The sequence below is a fragment of the Oncorhynchus keta genome, chromosome 19, assembly GCF_023373465.1.
Source record: "Oncorhynchus keta strain PuntledgeMale-10-30-2019 chromosome 19, Oket_V2, whole genome shotgun sequence".
NCBI lineage: Eukaryota > Metazoa > Chordata > Actinopteri > Salmoniformes > Salmonidae > Oncorhynchus > Oncorhynchus keta.
In genome coordinates, this window is record NC_068439.1 from 72,339,377 (window position 1) to 72,358,437 (window position 19,061).

The 19,061-nt window shown below is 41.0% G+C and overlaps 1 protein-coding gene across 2 annotated transcripts; it reads right to left on the reverse strand.

Moving 5' to 3' along the window:
• Positions 1 to 14,673: 14,673 nt before the first annotated feature.
• Positions 14,674 to 18,336, reverse strand: LOC118371906 (H2.0-like homeobox protein). Of its 2 annotated transcripts, XM_035757558.2 has the most exons (4): positions 17,126 to 18,336; positions 16,434 to 16,595; positions 16,016 to 16,200; positions 14,674 to 15,379 (listed from the first exon to the last, which is right to left on the reverse strand). In XM_035757558.2, exons 1-4 carry the CDS (start codon positions 17,559 to 17,561, stop codon positions 15,062 to 15,064), a joined length of 1,101 nt encoding a protein of 366 aa, XP_035613451.1. In that variant the 5' UTR covers positions 17,562 to 18,336; the 3' UTR covers positions 14,674 to 15,061. The 2 variants fall into 2 exon arrangements, with proteins under 2 accessions (XP_035613451.1, XP_035613453.1); XM_035757560.2 differs by lacking the exon at positions 16,434 to 16,595.
• Positions 18,337 to 19,061: the final 725 nt, after the last annotated feature.

The following is a 19,061-nucleotide window of genomic DNA, read 5'->3' on the forward strand; positions in this document are numbered from 1 at the left end:
GCTGGTGCTATCTTGCTGCTGGTGCTATCTTGCTGCTGGTGATATCTTGCTGCTGGTGCGATCTTGCTGCTGGTGATATCTTGCTGCTGGTGATATCTTGCTGCTGGTGATATCTTGCTGCTGGTGCTATCTTGCTGCTGGTGCTATCTTGCTGCTGGTGCTATCTTGCTGCTGGTGATATCTTGCTGCTGGTGCTATCAAGCTGCTGGTGCTATCTTGCTGCTGGTGCTATCTTGCTGCTGGTGATATCTTGCTGCTGGTGCTATCTTGCTGCTGGTGATATCTTGCTGCTGGTGATATCTTGCTGCTGGTGCTATCTTGCTGTTAGTGATATCTTGCTGCTGGTGCTATCTTGCTGCTGCTGCTTACAACACTAAGGGTTATCAGACACTTTGGTCAATTATACAATTATATTATTATATAATGTTAGAAAACATTGCACAATGTGAAGTGTTCAGGCACATAGTACTGTTAGGAAAGCTCCTCACCACCACATTAATATCCTTTCTTGCTTGATAACAGTGCAATATACTGCATGTGAAAGATTATTTGGAAGTGGGAATCCCAATAGCCACTCACACACCCAATACTTCTGTTTTCTGTATAGCTACATGATCTCAGTATAGGATATAATTTAATGTTGTTATCACCAAAATAGCTGAGTTCTCCATTTGGTCCATCTCAATTATTTGACAGGTTCAAACGAGGAGAGTAAGGCTAAATCAGTCTGACAGCTCCTGGATGAATATGACATGGCTACATTAAGCATGCTTCAGTTGTGAATGAACCTCGGCTGGTTCTAACCCCCCCAAGCAGCCTGCCGGCCTCCACAGGCTGTAATTACAAGGCTGTGTAACATGTCTTCACAGTGGTGCGGCAGTGTGGCCCGACCTGTAGCTGCTGGCTGTGTGTAAGTCTTAGAGCACTGCATCCCCTCATATGCCCCTTAATGAAAGCCAGGTGGCTGCCTGTCTGTTTAAGGCTCCTAATCAATAGCCCCGCTCATCGCAGCCCCAGCCTGACTAGTACTAACAATTTGTTAGGAGAGTATCTGAATGGCGTGTCTTGTAGAGCAAACAATTGGAAGTGTGTCAAGAGTGAGACTAATTGGATTCTGGACATTAGTTTTGTTAGGTGGGATTCGTGTTGGGATATGTGGTTTAGGGGGTGGCGTGTGTGTGTGTACGTTTGTGTGTGTGTGCATTTGTGTGTGTGTGTGTGTGCTGGGTCAGGGAAGTGATCCCTCTCTATGGCCTCAACAAGCTACATGACATCTCCAGGTCTGTTCTTTGCTCTCTCAGGGAATTTTGGGAGATGGAGGAATCTTACAGAAAAGTTTTTTCCCTGTCCAAATACATAAGCTGAAGTGGCACTCGAAGCGATTCAGTGCATCTCCATTTCCTGTGACTGTTTCCTGCAGTCACAGAGATTGTTTTATATCTCAATCAACCAGCTCGTGGTGGGGAAACGTTCCATATACATTGTTCCCTGGGAAAAGCACTGAGCACACTGCTGCACAGTGCTCCCAGCCAGAGAGGCAGAGGTAGAATTCAGGGGAGGAGTGTGTAGAGATCACGACCCCGAGCTTGTAGTGATCACCTGATGCCTGAGTTCAAACATGTGTCAGAGGAGGGGGAGAGGATGGAAGGAGAGAAGAGGGAGAGAGAGAAGGGGGAGAAGGTGGAAGGAGAGAAGAGGGGGAGAGAGAAGGGAGAGAGGGTGGAAGGAGAGAAGAGGGGGAGAGGATGGAAGGAGAGAAGAGGGGGAGAGAGAAGGGGGAGAAGGTGGAAGGAGAGAATAGGGGGAGAGGATGGAAGGAGAGAAGAGGGGGCGAGAGAAGGGGGAGAAGGTGGAAGGAGAGAAGAGGGGGAGAGAGAAGGGAGAGAGGGTGGAAGGAGAGAAGAGGGCGAGAGAGAAGGGGAGAGGGTGGAAGGAGAGAAGAGAAGAGGGGGAGAGAGAAGGGGGAGAGGGTGGAAGGAGAGAAAGAGGTCAAAAAATATGTAAACCACACATGATTGATTAATTGATTAATCTGTTAAACTTTGTAGGCTGTTATTACTAATGAAATCATTCTAGAGGGAAGAAATGAATTACACTTCGTTTGCCCATCTAGTATTTATAAAAAATATTGTCAAACTCTAGGAAGGCTATCAACAAACTCTAGGAAGGCTATCAGCAAACTCTAGGAAGGCTATCATCAAACTCTAGGAAGGCTATCATCAAACTCTAGGAATGCTATCCTCAAACTCTAGGAAGGCTATCATCAAACTCTAGGAAGGCTATCAACAAACTCTAGGAAGGCTATCAGCAAACTCTAGAAAGGCTATCAGCAAACACTAGAAAGGCTATCAACAAACTCTAGGAAGGCTATCAACAAACTCTAGGAATGCTATCCTCAAACTCTAGGAAGGCTATCAACAAACTCTAGGAAGGCTATCAGCAAACTCTAGGAAGGCTATCATCAAACTCTAGGAAGGCTATCAACAAACTCTAGAAAGGCTATCAGCAAACATTAGAAAGGCTATCATCAAACTCTAGGAAGGCTATCAACAAACTCTAGGAATGCTATCCTCAAACTCTAGGAAGGCTATCAACAAACTCTAGGAAGGCTATCAGCAAACTCTAGGAAGGCTATCATCAAACTCTAGGAAGGCTATCAACAAACTCTAGGAAGGCTATCAGCAAACTCTAGAAAGGCTATCAGCAAACACTAGAAAGGCTATCATCAAACTCTAGGAAGGCTATAAACAAACTCTAGGAATGCTATCCTCAAACTCTAGGAATGCTATCCTCAAACTCTAGGAAGGCTATCATCAAACTCTAGGAATGCTGCCATCGTAAGTGCATATACAGTTAAAGTCGGAAGTTTACATACACTTAGGTTGGAGTCACTAAAACTTGTTTTTCAACCACTACACACATTTCTTGTTAACAAACTATAGTTTTGGCAAGTCGGTTTGGACATCTACTTTGTGCATGACACAAGTAATCTTTCCAACAATTGTTTATAGACAGATTATTTCACTTATACCTCACTGTATCACAATTCCAGTAGGTCAGAAGTTTACATACACTAAGTTGACTGTGCCTTTAAACAGCTTGGGAAATTCCAGCAAATGATGTCATGGCTTTAGAAGCTTCTGATAGGCTAATTTACATAATTTAAGTCAATTGGAGGTGTACCTGTGGATGTATTTCAAGGCCAACATTCAAACTCAGTGCCTCTTTGCTTGACATCATGGGAAAATCAAAAGAAGTCAGCCAAGACCTCAGAAAAAAAATTGTAGACCTCCACAAGTCTGTTTCATCCCTGGGAGCAATTTCCAAACAACTGAAGGTTCATCTGTACAAACAATAGTACGCAAATATAAACACCATGGGACCACACTTCCATCATACCACTCAGGAAGGAGGCGCGCTCTGTCTCCTAGAGATTAACATGCTTTGGTGTGAAAGTGCAAATCAATCCCAGAACAACAGCAACTGCACATGGGGACTAAGATCCTACTTTTTGGAGAAATGTCCTCTGGTCTGATGAAACAACAATAGAACTGTTTTACCATGATGACCATCGTTATGTTTGGAGGAAAAAGTGGGAGGCTTGCAAGCCGAAGAACACAATCCCAACCTTGAGGCACGGGGTGGCAGCATCATGTTGTGCGGGTGCTTTGCTGCAGGAGGGACTGGTGCACTTCACAAAATAAATGGCATCATGAGGAAGTAAAATTATGTGGATATATTGAAGCAAACTCTCAAGACGTCAGTCAGGAAGTTAAAGCTTGGTCGTAAATGGGTCTTCCAAATAGACAATGACCCCAAGCATACTTCCAAAGTTGTGGCAAAATGGCTTAAGGACAACAAAGTCAAGGTATTGGAGTGGCCATCACAAAGCCCTGACCTCAATCCCATATAACATTTGTTGGAAGAACTGAAAAAGCATGTGTGAGCAAGGAGGCCTACAAACCTGACTCAGTTACAACTGCTCTGTTAGGAGGAATGGGCCACAATTCACCCAACGTATTGTTGGAAGCTTGTGGGAGACTTCCTGAAATGTTTGACTCAAGTTAAACAATTTAAAGGCAATGCTACCAAATACTAATTGAGTGTATGCAAACTTCTGACCCACTGGGAATGTGATGAAAGAAATAAAAGCTGAAATAAATCATTCTCTCTACTATTATTCTGACATTTCACATTCTTAAAATAAAGTGGTGATACGAACTGACCTAAAACAGGGAATTTTTACTAGGATTAAATGTCAGGAATTGTGAAAAACTGAGTTTAAATGTATTTGGCTAAGGTCTATGTAAACTTCCGACTTCAACTGTATACTGTAGATAGATATGTAGTCCATATGAAAGCCCAGGCCATTTCAGGCAGAAGGCCAAAGAGAAAGGCGAAGAGCGCCAGGCCTGATGCTGACGGCTCTGTCTGGAGTAACTGGGAATAACAGTGGGAACAACTCTATCTCAGCTGATAAAAGCAGCTGGCTCTGGCGACACTCCGTAAAGTTTTATAGTCAGATATGCACAGATGATCAGGCCAGCTGTGCGGTGTCATATATTCCCAAACAAACTCTGGGGGCCTGAACTTTCACCTCTCACACACATAGGTTACAGAGCTCAGGAGCGCGCACACACACACACACACACACACACACACACACACACACACACACACACACACACACACACACACACACACACACACACACACACACACACACACACACACACACACACATGTACGCACACACACACACACACACACACACACGCACGCACGCACACACACACACACACACACACAGACACACACTCAAATTCATGCAGGTTGTGTAGATCACACACATGCACAGCCATTCATCCAGAGGCTCTGTCTCTTACACGGGTGTAAAACATATTGCCCTTTCTATCCCAGAGCATTGTTGTGTGTTACAGCTCTGTGGATGCAAATAAGGAAAGCAATAATGGTCTCTCACCCGTGTCTGGCTCTCTCAACCGTGTCTGTTGGAAGGAAACATGAATATAGGATGTGAAACCAAGCAGTGCTTTCTATAAATCGCCTGTGTTCTCTCTGCTGTGTGTGACTACACTCTGGCTGCTGTGTGGGACTACACTCTGGTTGCTATGTGTGACTACACTCTGGCTGCTGTGTGTGACTACACTCTGGTTGCTGTGTGTGACTACACTCTGGTTGCTGTGTTTGACTACACTCTGGTTGCTGTGCATGACTACACTCTGGTTGCTGTGTTTGACTACACTCTGGTTGCTATGTGTGACTATAGTCTGGCTGCTGTGTGTGACTACACTCTGGCTGCTGTGTGTGACTAGACTCTGGTTGCTGTGACGATAGGCATGCAGATGCAGATGCAGTAACGCAGAAACAAGCACATAGACACACACCCACGGAGATACCTACAAATATGCATGCACAGACATGCACAGTCGCGCACACGCTCAGTTGTGCGTACACACGGTCCTACTCAGCTGATTAGTTTGGTCCAAGGCATCATCACACCAACACCAGCCAGCGGTTCTGTTGCTCCTGGTACCCACTAAGTCTGCTCTGTTTATTTTGGAACAAGAGCAAGACTAATTAAAGTGATGCTTTATTTATTTTCTCTCTCTTTGCCCTCTCTTTCTAACAAGCCCTCGATAATCCCTCAGTATCAGTGAAGGCAAAGTGTGTGCTCAGGAGTGTGTTGACACAGTGCGTCTCCCACACACACACACACACACACACACACACACACACACACACACACACACACACACACACACACACACACACACACACACACACACACACACACACACACACACACACACACACACACACACACACACACACACACACACACACACACACACACACACACACACACACACACACAAGAACATAAAACACACACACACGGTCAATGGAGCTTGACCAAGACTGGTGCTATAACACAGGGCCAGAGGGGTATCCTATGAAGCAAGCTAAATCTACTCAGGGTTTTCTGAAGCTAACCAGCTTCAGTTAGCTTCACATTCCAGCTCAAATGTCATCCGTACTACAACAGTGGATATTACTCTTCTTCCTGCCGCTAACTCTAGCAGGCATTTAACTGCCCGTGCGTGTCGTACATGGCTAGTCCAATGTCAAATTCTTAATAGAGACTATATATATGTAACGGATGTGAAACGGCTAGCTTAGTTAGCGGTGTGCGCTAAATAGCGTTTCAATCGGTTACGTCACTTGCTCTGAGACCTTGATGTAGTAGTTCCCCTTGCTCTGCAAGGGCCGTGGCTTTTGTTACACATATATAACTATAACTATATATATAACTAAGAGATTAGATTTTTTTTCATGAATAAAAAACTATGCTGACACATCAATCCATGGGCTTAGGGGTGATGGGTGCTTAGGGGTGATGGGGGCTTAGGGGTGATGGGTGCTTAGGGGTGCTGATAAAAAAATTAAAACATTTCAATGAAAAACATATTCAAATTCACCAAATTTGTTCACTAGGCCTTTATTACTCCTGTATGAGTAGAGAAAGATACCTGTCAGCAGAGCGGGGAGAAAAATGTAATTGGACTATGGATTTTACAATGACGCCTATAGTTGGCCACATTTGCCTAATAGTAATCAAATAAACCCTCTGTTATTCGAGTGTGAACACATTTTTTTGTGATCTATTAATGATTGCACAAAGAAAACCTTTGTTGCTGTTGGAGAAGTGTGAGAAATAGATTATTTCTTGTTATTCACAGTTTGGTGTTTCATTTCAGCTGCTCTTCTTCAAATAAAAGACCATCTGTGAGCCTTGATAAGCCTGGAAAGGGGAAATGAGTAAACCTCAGACTATGCAGAGGACACTCAACATTTCTCTCCTCAACACCAGGTAACCTCAATGATGTATGCAGCATCAATGATGTATACAGTGAGACATGGGCTCCCCTAAATGCAACAAAAGTCTAACTTTGAGGGGTCTCTAAATATTGCTAATTTCACCGAGACGCTCGCCGACAGCAAGATGCATCAATCTCACCGGAGAAAGTGAGCGAAACAGCGCCCCTCTGTCTCAGTATGTGTAGCCCATGTATCTGATGCTGTCTGGACAAAATGAGTTTGACATCATCAGATACATGGCCTACACATACTGAACACAATGGCCACTGTTTCTCTCACTCTAATACTTTCTCCAGTGAGATAGATTCAGCCACTTGCATATTGAAGGAAGATTATTAAAGAACGGAGAGACAAGATAGTCATTATTTCTTAAGATCAATTTATTTTTGTTGTTCAAAAATGTTGAGTAAGCATGGCTTCTCTTGGCATCCATGAATACTGTGTAGGCCTAATGACAATCTCTGAATGTCGTTACACTTATAGCGTTTGTGACAGATGTTCCTTTCCACTCATCAAATGGCAGGTGCACAGTGCACTGTTTAGATGCTGGAGTTACTTTGGAGTGGACAAACATGCAAAGGTAGCCTTCTGTTCCAAGTTACTTGTTTGACAATCAGTCTTTACTATCTTTACTCCATGTATTTACTATTATGCCCCTCGGGTATAATTCACTTTGGTATGCAGTATGAGATTATGTGTGATTCTTTAACACATTGGGGTGTTGACAGATATTACAGTACATGCCCTAGAATGACAACATGGTCTCATCAGAATATGTACAAAATAGTGACATTTAACCATTGTACTTTTATGTCACCTATACTGACATATTACTTATATGTCACTGTTAAATTTCAGCATTCTGATATTGTTATTGAGGCATGCCTGGGAGGAAATGTTTGTGTCTCAGCCTTTGTTCTTTAAAAAAATATATATTTACAAAATATCTAGAATAAATACACGTATTAAATATAATCACATAGTCTACTGTAGTTCAGATGAATCCGTAAGGTTTGAATATCTCATACATCAGGCTGGGAAAAGCCCTACAATATTACCCAGTGTACAATTAGCTTGAGCCCTTGCCATCACCAAGTGAAACATAAGAACCAAACACTCCTCCAACCAACAAATTACCCTTGGAAATCCTGCTGCGAGAGGCGAGTTGAATCAAAGAACAACTCTCTCACATATATTTGGTCTGCCATAGCCGCCCACCACCAAGCTTGGACTGTCTGAAACTCAACATAAATCTCCAAGCCACAGCCTCAGTTCGGCTCCATTTTAGAAACAGGGAATGAACGTTTTGGTTGTCTTTATGTTTGATGACAGTCATGTGAAATGAAAGAGATTTTCTACACCCACCCTTTTGTGTTTGTGTCTCAGCAGGCAGTCCCGTCAGGGCATAGCCATAATCCCCCACCTTGCATCTCCATCACTGTGTGAATGGAAAGGGAGGAGGAATAGCAAGCCCCGCCACTCCTAACAATTTACTTTATTCCACAAGGTTGTCTCAGGACAACTGGGTCTCGTATCTGTTTTAAAAAACGTTTCCTTTATAAGGTTACATTTAGAAAAAAGGGTGTGGGGGGGGATCAGAAAGCCTTTAGATTAGAACTAATGACCGTTGGCAATCAGCTGTGTCTGTGTGTGCGTGTGCTGAGGGCTGAGGGTAGCGAGAGGTGGTGAAAGAGCTCTTAAGTAGTCGTATCCAGGTCGCAAGCTTTCTCCTTTCTGTCGGCCGTCCAAGGACAACTAAGCCCAGTCCAGTGGGAGAGCTTTTGCTCAGCCAGAGAAAGAGGAGGGTGTGGTGGGGTGGAAAGGGGGAGTCACAACGGGGTGTTCACTGCCCCATGGTGCCCTGCTGGCTGTGGTCTCCCTGTCAGTGCAGCAGTAGGTAACTCTGGAGCCAAGGTGGAGTGAGAAAGGAAGGGAGAAAACTCTGAGAGAAACCATGAAAAATGTGGAGTATGAAAATGTCTCCCTTGGTTTATGGCAGCACAGACAACCTTCCAAGAGCAACACATCTTTAAATTTAACTTGAGATGCCTTTTTTCCCTCCGCTCCCTAACAGTTGGCAATGGCTCGGTTTCGAAAGCAAGGCCAAGTTGCTTGGAAACTGCGACCATGTTAAAAAAACACTTAATAATGTGGCGACAGGCTTCTGTATAAGGAGCTCAGCTTCCAGCTTCGGTGAACATGTTTGGTTCAGACTGAAACTTGGGCAAGTCTAGCTAGAATAATCTGAAATTCCAAGTGATCAGATCTCAGAATACTGACATACAGTATAATCTACCATTGATAAAAGGGAGAAAGACAAATGTTGTGACATTAGTTGTCCAGGCAAAAGTGAGAGGATATATTGATACCTACTTTTGAAAATATAATTCATAAAAAATGTAAATACATTTTCCACAGATCCCTGTTTTGGCAAAATGCTACATTAATATTCAAATTAAGCCCTCTCCTGGAACAAGTTTGTTAATGGGATAGTTCACAGATTGATTGAGCTTTCATAGTGCAATTAAACCAATGGAATAGTCCCCAAAGTACAAACCTGCCTATTTGACTGTCTAGGCAGGCTCAAGCAAACCAAACACTCAGAAGGTCTGCTCCAGAGGCAGTAGTTATTTAGATTAATTTGAGGATGAAATCTCTTGAGATGCACCATCTTGTTTTCAAGTGTCCCAAAAAATAAAAGAGTTTTACAGCATAAAAAAATTGTTGTACAACTACTAATAGGCCTACATTTAATAATGTAGCTGCTACTACAAATCTTAATACGGCTAATAAAACTAAGTACCTATTATATAAACATACATTTCTACAAATATCTTCACATGGTGATGTTTCAATGAGTTTGCTCTTAACATTTTGGAAAGGGCTTTCTTAAAATGACTGTGTGATTTGAATGCGTTGATTTCTATAGGTAAATGATTCCAGTCAGTTGGGCATTTGTATCTGAAAGGTTTTACTCCAACGTCATGATGTACCCTTGGGATTTACAATTGCTGCTGTTGTTGGAATGAGTAGTGTGAGTCTTGTAAAGTTAGTTGTTCCTTATTAATGCAGTATATACAGGGACATTTCAGTTGATACATTGAAAAAGAAGTTGGTACCAATGCAGGTATGAGTGTTTTTTAATTCTATTCAAACCGTTCAAGGCTGAAGATTCCATACGGGAACACAGAAACCTCCCAACTGGATTTTATATAAAGTCTCATAAATAAAGGTTGTGATAGATGTTATTCCATTGAATTGGTTTAAAATTATGACTAGAAACAACACACACACACACACACACACACACACACACACACACACACACACACACACACACACAACAAATCAAGGCTTTGATGGATCAAACATACCTCTGGTGCAGAACCCCATACCTCCAGAGAGTAGACACTTCCCGTTAGAGAAACTGAATAAAATGCCCCATTGAGATGAACAAATGTAATGCACCTAAAATGTAACTGTCCTGAACACTTCCTAGCTCAAAGTAACTGTTTGACTTACTTGAAAAAAAGTGTTTCTTTTCCTTGTGGGATCAGTTTGTGTTGTTTTGAGCCATTGTATTCGGTACAGATGCAGATGGAACAAATTGAACATGATTTGAAAAACAACTCCCAAGGGTTATGCCTCAAAAACAAATAATGATATCTGAATGATTGATGAAATAACATAATAAAAAATGAACAAAAGGTCTGTCCTTTAGGATTCTGCACTTGTATATACTTTGAAACGCAACAAGTAAATGAAGTGGTAAACAAACTGGTTTAGAAACAAATGCTGTATGTCAAAACACAACTCAAAACACAACACAAAACACAGGTCAAAACACAACTCAACCTGAGTGCTTTTGTCTTTGGTCACTTTTGCCTTCAGGTCTCTAGGTCTCCAGTTTTCCAGGCACTGGAGGAATCATGATGTTGCTTTTTATCTTTCAAGTGTGACACTGGCTGCTAACACTGAGATTTGTGGCATTACAGCAGACTTCTCCATCAGCCTATCATCAGCCTATCAACCAACCTCACAGATAATGCCTCAAAGACCTTGAAACTTCACAGTCATAATAATCCCTCAACCAATGTGTTTGGAAGCAGAACCTCCATGGTTTTTCCAAAGGCAATTTGTTTTAAACAGTTACTTTTTCAAAAGGTTAAATATGAGGAAATCTGTGAGGCTGATTTGTTTTATGGGCTAGCCCAGCTCTGAATTGCCAGGACATATAGGATAGGTTTTAAGGGAGGGAGGGAGACTGACATTACATATGGGCCAGATGGATTTTCTCCTATCCTGGTCATAAAAGTTCTTAGGACAGTTCACAAATCAAGGCCTTGCAGTATTATGTTAAGCGTTTGAGATTGTTATTGTTATTTTATGTTTGTAAATACTCATGTAATTTACAACTTTTCAAGGATCATTCGAGAATCAACCCACCCTGACGTTTTATGTGTGTGCTTAACAGTTGATACTTGGCTGATAAACTGTCTAGAGCTTTGAGGCTATATTCCATGGAAACATGGTCAGCGTAATAACAGAAGAACAACCAACTTTCTACAGTTTTGAATTAAGACCTGGGATTATAATACTGCACCTCGGCTACTTTATAGCTATAAGCTCTTTGTTTTATGTGCAAGGGCATTTAATTTATTTAGGCGAATGGTTTTTGGTGTAAAATGTCCTCTGAAAGGAACGAAGAGGGCAGCAGGTAGCAGGCGAGGAGAGGGGAAAATGAAAAGTGAAATTCAAGATGGTACCGGGCTTAAACGGGAAACGTCCGTTCTCCAGGGGCCAGTCGTCTTTCCGGAGAAGAGGAAAGTGGACCCCACGGTGGAGAGAGCTTCTGGTGGTCTGAGCCGGGCTGCCTCCCAGGGTCACTGTCTATGAAGTTGTTTCCCTGACACAAGCCTCGGATAAAGGTCCTTTCAATGGTCACAATGGTCTCAACCTCCTTGACGTAATGGTATTAATGTACTAGGCAATGCACCTCCCAAACGAAAGTTGATATCATGAAGCTGCTTCCATATTTGGGTTTTGAAGTAATCCCTATAGGCCTATCTGAGATGGGTTTACATTTAGCATTTGTTGATATGGCTGGAATAGTGGCAAAACTACTACAATAGGCCTCATAAAATGTATGTAGATGAATACTAGAATTGGCCATGTTTGTCAGTAATGTCATTTATTGAGCTTTATTAATGCACCTTATCAATAATAGTCACATGACACGATCAAGTCAATGCACCCTATCAATACAATATGTTCATACATGTTCAAGTTTAAGCAACATGTGGACTACACCGCCATTCAACTACAACACCCCCAGTCTAATGACAGGGAGGATTTGACATGTTTCATTGAAGAGAGAACGGGGACGTTATAGATTTATGAGTGTCTTTTAACAACTAATAATTCTCACAGACACTGATGGACATAACAGACATGTACACATGGGGGCTGCATAATGGTGCTGGGACATCAGGTTGTTTATGGGGGGCTGCATAATGTTGCTAGGACATCAGGTTGTTTATGCAACGTTAAAACGTGCAATTGGCTGCATTTCATTCAGTGTGCAGAATGTGTGCATGTATTTCAAGATTAAGTTATCTGGAATGTACTCCAGTTCATAACGTTGAGGCACGCTCTTTCCTTCAATCAATATTCACTTCGAAATGTATTACAATACGCATATTTTATGCTATTACAATTTTTAATATATTTCCCTTGTATATTTTTCCTAATGATAATATATAATCATTTGACTTTTGACAATCAAATTAGTCTATTTCCTTTATCTTCGTGCATTCAGCTAATAAGAGATTTGTATTTATAAAAAATTATATACTTTCATTCAGATACTTCTTTACAAATGTTGAATATTTTGGTCAACTTTACAGGCCACACATAAAGAGAACACCAATGTAGGCTACATTACATTCATTTGCAAAGTCCCATGTAGGCCTAGGCCATGCTCATACAGAACATACAATTAATTACCTTATAGGAATGTGGTGAGAATTATATAAGACGTTTATAAATGTGAAGTTTATTGCCTTGTTGCTGTAATCAATTAAATATATATGTTTTTAAAACGGGGCATTTAGCAACCAACTTTATTGCTTGTCGGCCAGTTTAAGAGAGAAGCATTAGAGGTCCATACATGGAGTAGGGGTTGATTCTTAGATCTAGGGCTACTCATCCGTTTCGTCGATGATATCTGGAGCCAGCGAATGTATACAAACTATAAATTCCCCCTCTTCTCTGAGCTCTATTTGGAGCGCCAGATTTCTTCTGAATAACATTCTTTGGAGGAAAGGGCTTAGCCTTAGCGGAATTACATTAACATGCCCAGATAAAGGTATTGGAAGCCAAGAGATGTCCACATTTTCATTTATCAAGAGCTTATGATTCCGATAGGCAACAAACGGTCTTCGTGAAGTAGACCTAGCGAGGCTTGACGGGAAGGCATGTTTTCACTTTAATCTCCATATCCAACTCTTGACTCCGCTTTAGAACATTTGTATTCACACTTTTCATCAGGAAAAACCAACAGGTATTTTAAGGCTTGAAATGCTAAATTAGGCCAAACCCAGAAATGTGCAGGTATCACTAAAGAGAAAGAAAAAATGTGCTTCGATAGTATTATACAACTATTGCACAGAATATGTTCACGCGTCCAGTGGGTCTGGACCAAGTGAAGTAATAAGCCCTACCACTTTAGGTGGTCCATAATGCTGCACTACAATATTGTCTCTAGGGCTATAAGCTAATAAATAGTGATTAGGACTATTTTTACTACAAGAAGTTTGACACAACCTGCTATCAATAACATAGGCTTGTAGCATGTGTTTAAATGCAATTGAAAAGTTGTTAGTACGCCATTATTGTGTGTGTAAGTAGCATAGTGGAATGCTAAATAAGGCCTATCTAATTATTCATTACTTCGGCTGACTCATCTTCATTGATCACTCACTGACTCAGAATTATGAGGAGGCCTATTTGTAGGCTTATGTGTAGCCAATTGGTTTTGCCATCACCTTATATTAGACACTTTAATTCATCTATGTCAATTATTGACATAGAGTTAATCAATGCAACAGGACAAGTTAGCGTACATTCACTTGGGCAAACTGCTCGTTGAAAACGCATGTGGATTTTTGTTTCTTAACGACATGCCTAACTCGGCATTCGTAAATACAAACGATTAAATGGTGTTGGAATTGTGAGAGAGTATGACTAACTCATTTGAAAAGCCCTGATAAGTTTGATCTACATCGAGCAAACTGACGAGTAGTTACATAAACCACCATGTTTCGACTGGGTCAATAACTGTATCCATTTCGGCTGGAGTGTACCCATAATGCTTGGTTTATACCCAGAAATCGAAATATGACTTAATGAATGACGTAATTGTAATATATATATATATATATGATATATTAGGTATATGGATTATTTAAACATGAAAAATAAGCATATTTCAGCCCTCATAACAATGATTCCTTCACACAGTGAAATAAGGCCTACGTGGCAGTGAAGTCCAAGACGAATTCATTTAAGGCTACTAAAATAAACGTTAATATCCACTTCAGAGCACTGTTTTGAGAGCGTATATTATAGGCTACTCAAGACCTTGTCAGGTGTGAAGTTGTCTCTCCTTCAGTGTTGTTTTCAATATTCCATTATTCCCATAAAGAGAAGGTAATAATGCCCCCAAAGTAATAATATTCTATATACATAAAATTATTTTTTTTTAATCGAAAATCAAAAGTAAGAAACTTTTTATTTACAATATTTTCAGTGCAAATAATTATTGACCAACATATAATACAACAATATTTATCAACGCTTCCACAGTAAATTACATGTAACATTGTGTCATGTTTTTGGATTTCAGGACACGGAATAAGTGGTTCAGATTAAAATTCACAACAGAATATTTCCTTCAGTTGAGGAAAAAGTCATGCACATCGCCTAATACTGACTGACAGAGGTGAAAGATGGAGGGAGTCATAATATCCCATACACGCTGTAGAGTATCCTACTGGCCCTCCACTTTACGACAACTCCGCTCTGTATATCAATTTTTCTAAATAATATTTATATTAAATTATACATTTTACATTAAAAAAAATAACTTTTGACTGTGCACTCATATTAACATTTGCGATGATGGCACAGCTTCTGTAAGGGCACTGACTGAGTTCGCCTCCTCGGTACTCACAGGGATGGCCCCGGTCATGATCACACTAGTCTTGTTGTGCTCAGAAATGTCCATGTCACTCTTGTCCTCCTGTCCATCCTCGAAATCGGACTCGCTTGCTTCGCTCTCACACTCGGACTCTTCCGGCTCCTTGGACTCGGCCTCTGTCAGTGACTTGTCCGGGGTCTCCTTCTCCTTATCTTTCTGTGCCTGTGCTTCTTTCGAATGCCTCCACTTCATGCGCCTGTTTTGGAACCACACTTTGACCTGCCGAGAAAGTGCACAAGCTCGTTTAGACGCGGTCGGCCTGAGCCCGAGGCCTATTACTCGCCAACAGGTTGACAAGGTAATATGATTCATAGAAATATGACCCATAGTCTACATTTCTAATTCAACAACTTTACAGTAGCCTAGGTAGGCTACAATGAAGTTAATGTAGAATAATAAAAAAAACAATTTTGCGTAAAATGGGCATACATGGCATAAAGGTGGTCCTAGCCTACAAGAACAACACAAATACTATTAAAACATCATATATATATATTACATTTGTATTGCTTAACCCCAATGGGGTTAGGTGAAACTATAACCTTCATCCGTTTGCAATAATTCGTTGTAATCTAATTTCATTTCCTTAGAAGTTCTCCATTGCGTAATTGTGTAGTTGCCTACTGGGCTATATTACCGGGCGTGTCCTCCTCTGAGTGGAGGCTTCCTGTCGTAACAGCACAAGGCCAAGTTTGATTGTTTTACACTATTATGTCTTTCCATCTCAAGAATCAAGAATTCTAAAAAATAACTCCAGATTTGCATGGTCTATGCTTAGGCATGGTTAATTGAAAAGGCCTGCTTGTCCATAAAATAGCCCAATTGAGGCTTATAGGTTACAGTAACTTATCTTACCTGTGCGTCTGTTAGGCCAAGCATTGCAGCCAGTTGTTTTCTGTCGGGTTTGGTGACGTATTTCTGTATTTCGAATCTTTTCTCAAGCCCTTTTCTTTGTAGGTTGGAGAAGACCGCCCGCGACCAGGACCTCTTCCTTTTGTACGTCTGTGGCATCGTGTCTTTAGTAAGGACAGCATATGGACCTGTATAAATAAAGGGACATAAAGGTTGAGCAATGTTATTTATTCGTTCAAAATTCAAAGTGTAACGATATTTGGTCAATTATACTCTGCAGAAATACAAGAACAACAGAACATATGCATAAGGTTTAAAAGCAAAGTCTGAATATGAAAGACTATGTAAAAATATTGTTCGAATCCTTAAATGCGCTGTGTGCGTAAAAAGGCCATTTGAAATATGCGGACGGCTACACTACCTGGAAAGGTGTCCTGAAACTGATGCTGCCCTGAATGCCTGGCGCTGTTTAGTGAGCTCATCATGGAGGACGCGTCGCTCATCCCCGGGTCTATGGATGCGAAGTACTGGCTCGCTGGCTGGATCCCTGACTGACGGTTCGAGCTAACAATGGACGTGAGATCTGTCACAGGGCGAGAGATAAGTAAGAAATTACCGCAACGCATACACGAGTATTCAACGCTGAAACTTTTCAGCTAAAAATGAACTTTTGTGTGCGAGTCTGAATGTTGTCTGAAGCTAGAGAGTTCCTAGTTTTATAGTTTGGCAACTGTGGAACCTTGGATACTCAAATAGAGGTTTTTCTATGAGTGCTTAAAGGATAAAAAGTACGTGTTGCCTGCCTCAGTGGTGTTGGTGCCTTCAAGGTCAGTACTTAAAATCAAATCAAATCAATTGTATTGGTCACATACACATATTTAGCAGATGTTATTGCGGTTGTAGCGAAATGCTTGTGTTCCTAGCTCCAACAGTCCAACAATGCAACAGTACTTTGTAAACGTATATTTAAGTCAATTTAGCCATATTATAAAAATGTGCCTTTACAACATAATGGCATTCTTAAGCTCTTTCTTTGGCAGTGAGATAACCTTGATGTAGGCTATACATTAGTTATCTTAGAGAATTCAGTGAAAAGTGAACTTCAAAGCATACCTCTTAAAGACGATATGTCTTTTGTTTTGGGGTCGAAGTCTGTTGACAATATCCGATCGATTCCGAACTTGAGGTCCTTGCTTGAAGGTGGGGGAGCTTGTTGGGAGCTGAGACTCGTTCTAGATACCGAAGTTAAGTGTATTCCGTGTCTGTGATACGGAGACCCGGGGTTCACTCTCCCACCGTAGATCGACTGCTCTGGCCCCACTGGTGAAGGACGCAATGGCGATCCAGAGGCGTGAACCTGAGAACGGTGTCCCATATGAGTCATGAGGGTCGAGGATCCCGGGATGTTCTCAGCATCACCGACCTGCAAAATGTCAGCAATGCAAAATGAGGGCTTCTTCATTGTATCCATAGCGAAGCCACCCGCACAATAAGCAGACCAAAGACTAAAATTCGATGCGTAAAACGGGTTGAGTCCGGCCGTATACATCCTTAACTCGTAATGTTGCCCCTCCGTACAACTTTTAGTTAAGTGTAGTCAGAGAAAGCTGCCGTCTTTATGTAAGTGCCAGAAATCTTTATCAAACAACTCTGAAATTTTAGTCTTTGGTCTAAGTACTTCCACAGTGAAATTTCTCCTCTGACACTGATTGGTTGCTTTTTAGCCAATAGAAGTTTGGTCTCGAACACCGAAACACGCCCTTGTGATGGAGATACGCATAGTTAAGTGTTGCTTATGACAGCGACATGCTCGTTGACCTCTTGAATATCTTTTTTAACATTTTCAACTGCAGCCATCATCATCTTCGTCACAATCTTCATCGTCTTCATGGATGGCAGCAGCAACAACAACAATAAATGCAAGTGCAATATGAAAATGTTAAAATATATGTTATACTAATGTCATGTAATGTAATAGTAATGTTTATCCTTGCACTTAGCTTTTAGACATTCGGCTTTGTTTCTGAATAAGTTTTTAAAAAATAAAAATAAACGTAGATAAAAATCTGACCTCTAGGCTTTAGGCCTGCAAATGGAATCATATTTTCATATTATTATCTGCTAAACATTAGGGTGGTTCGGTTGAGTTTTGTATCGTTGAAATGGAAAAACAACTGACTTTCAAACGATGTAGGCTCCAAAAAGTTAACACGGTCAATAAATAAGACCTTATTTATTTGAAAAATAGCTCCTTTTTTGCGTCATAGGCGTACTAAATTTCAGGCAATAACATCAATCGAACATCTTAAATGCATCTGGGTTAAGCCAATTTAAGAGAAGTAACGTGATCGACACTATATAGGCAGCTAGAGTGCAGGAAACTAGAGAGTTTCTATTAGAATTCAGGTCATCCTGTTTTTGATGGGCTGTGATTCGTGCTAAATGAGCCTGTTAGATTTTCCCGAAATAGAACCTGTTTTAGTATTTTAGGATGCAAGCGAAATCTTTATTTCATCCGGAGCAGAGGAGGGAAACTTTATAATGACTGTTGCAACTTCCTTTTTCAATATTTGTGCAACTTTATCTCGACCTGCAAGTTGCATGGTGACGCAAATCCGCCCCTATGCTCATAATAAACAGAGGAAATCTATTCCCCTCTAAAACGAAAAGACAATAACTTCAGAGGCCATACTTCATCCGTATTCGAGACTCGCATGTTTCTCACCGAGTAACGAACATAATGGGGGACTGATTATTATGACAATGACAAAATATCAAAGGGTAAATTAGATGTTATTATTATTGTAGGGATGGGAATGTGAGTGTTGTCATTTTCAATTCGGGGGAACATTTAGACACTAGGCTACTTGCATATATAGCCTAACTAGTCGTTAGATTGGCTTTTATAACACAGACGTAAGGCAATAGCCATATACCAGATATATATACAGTGCTTTTTATTAAATAGGAGTCATCATGTATTACAATAAAACATTGAATGAATGTATAAATACTAAATAATCCTAATTAGTCTGATAAAGGTAAAGTC

Coding starts and splice junctions, on each gene's coding strand:
- LOC118371906 (XM_035757558.2), bottom strand. CDS start 17,561: ATGTATACGGCCGGACTCAACCCGTTTTACGCATCGAATTTTAGTCTT. Junction 16,596..17,125: donor AGACATATCGTCTTTAAGAG/GTATGCTTTGAA, acceptor GCCCTGTGACAG/ATCTCACGTCCATTGTTAGC. Junction 15,380..16,015: donor TTGGCCTAACAGACGCACAG/GTAAGATAAGTT, acceptor CTTTCTCGGCAG/GTCAAAGTGTGGTTCCAAAA.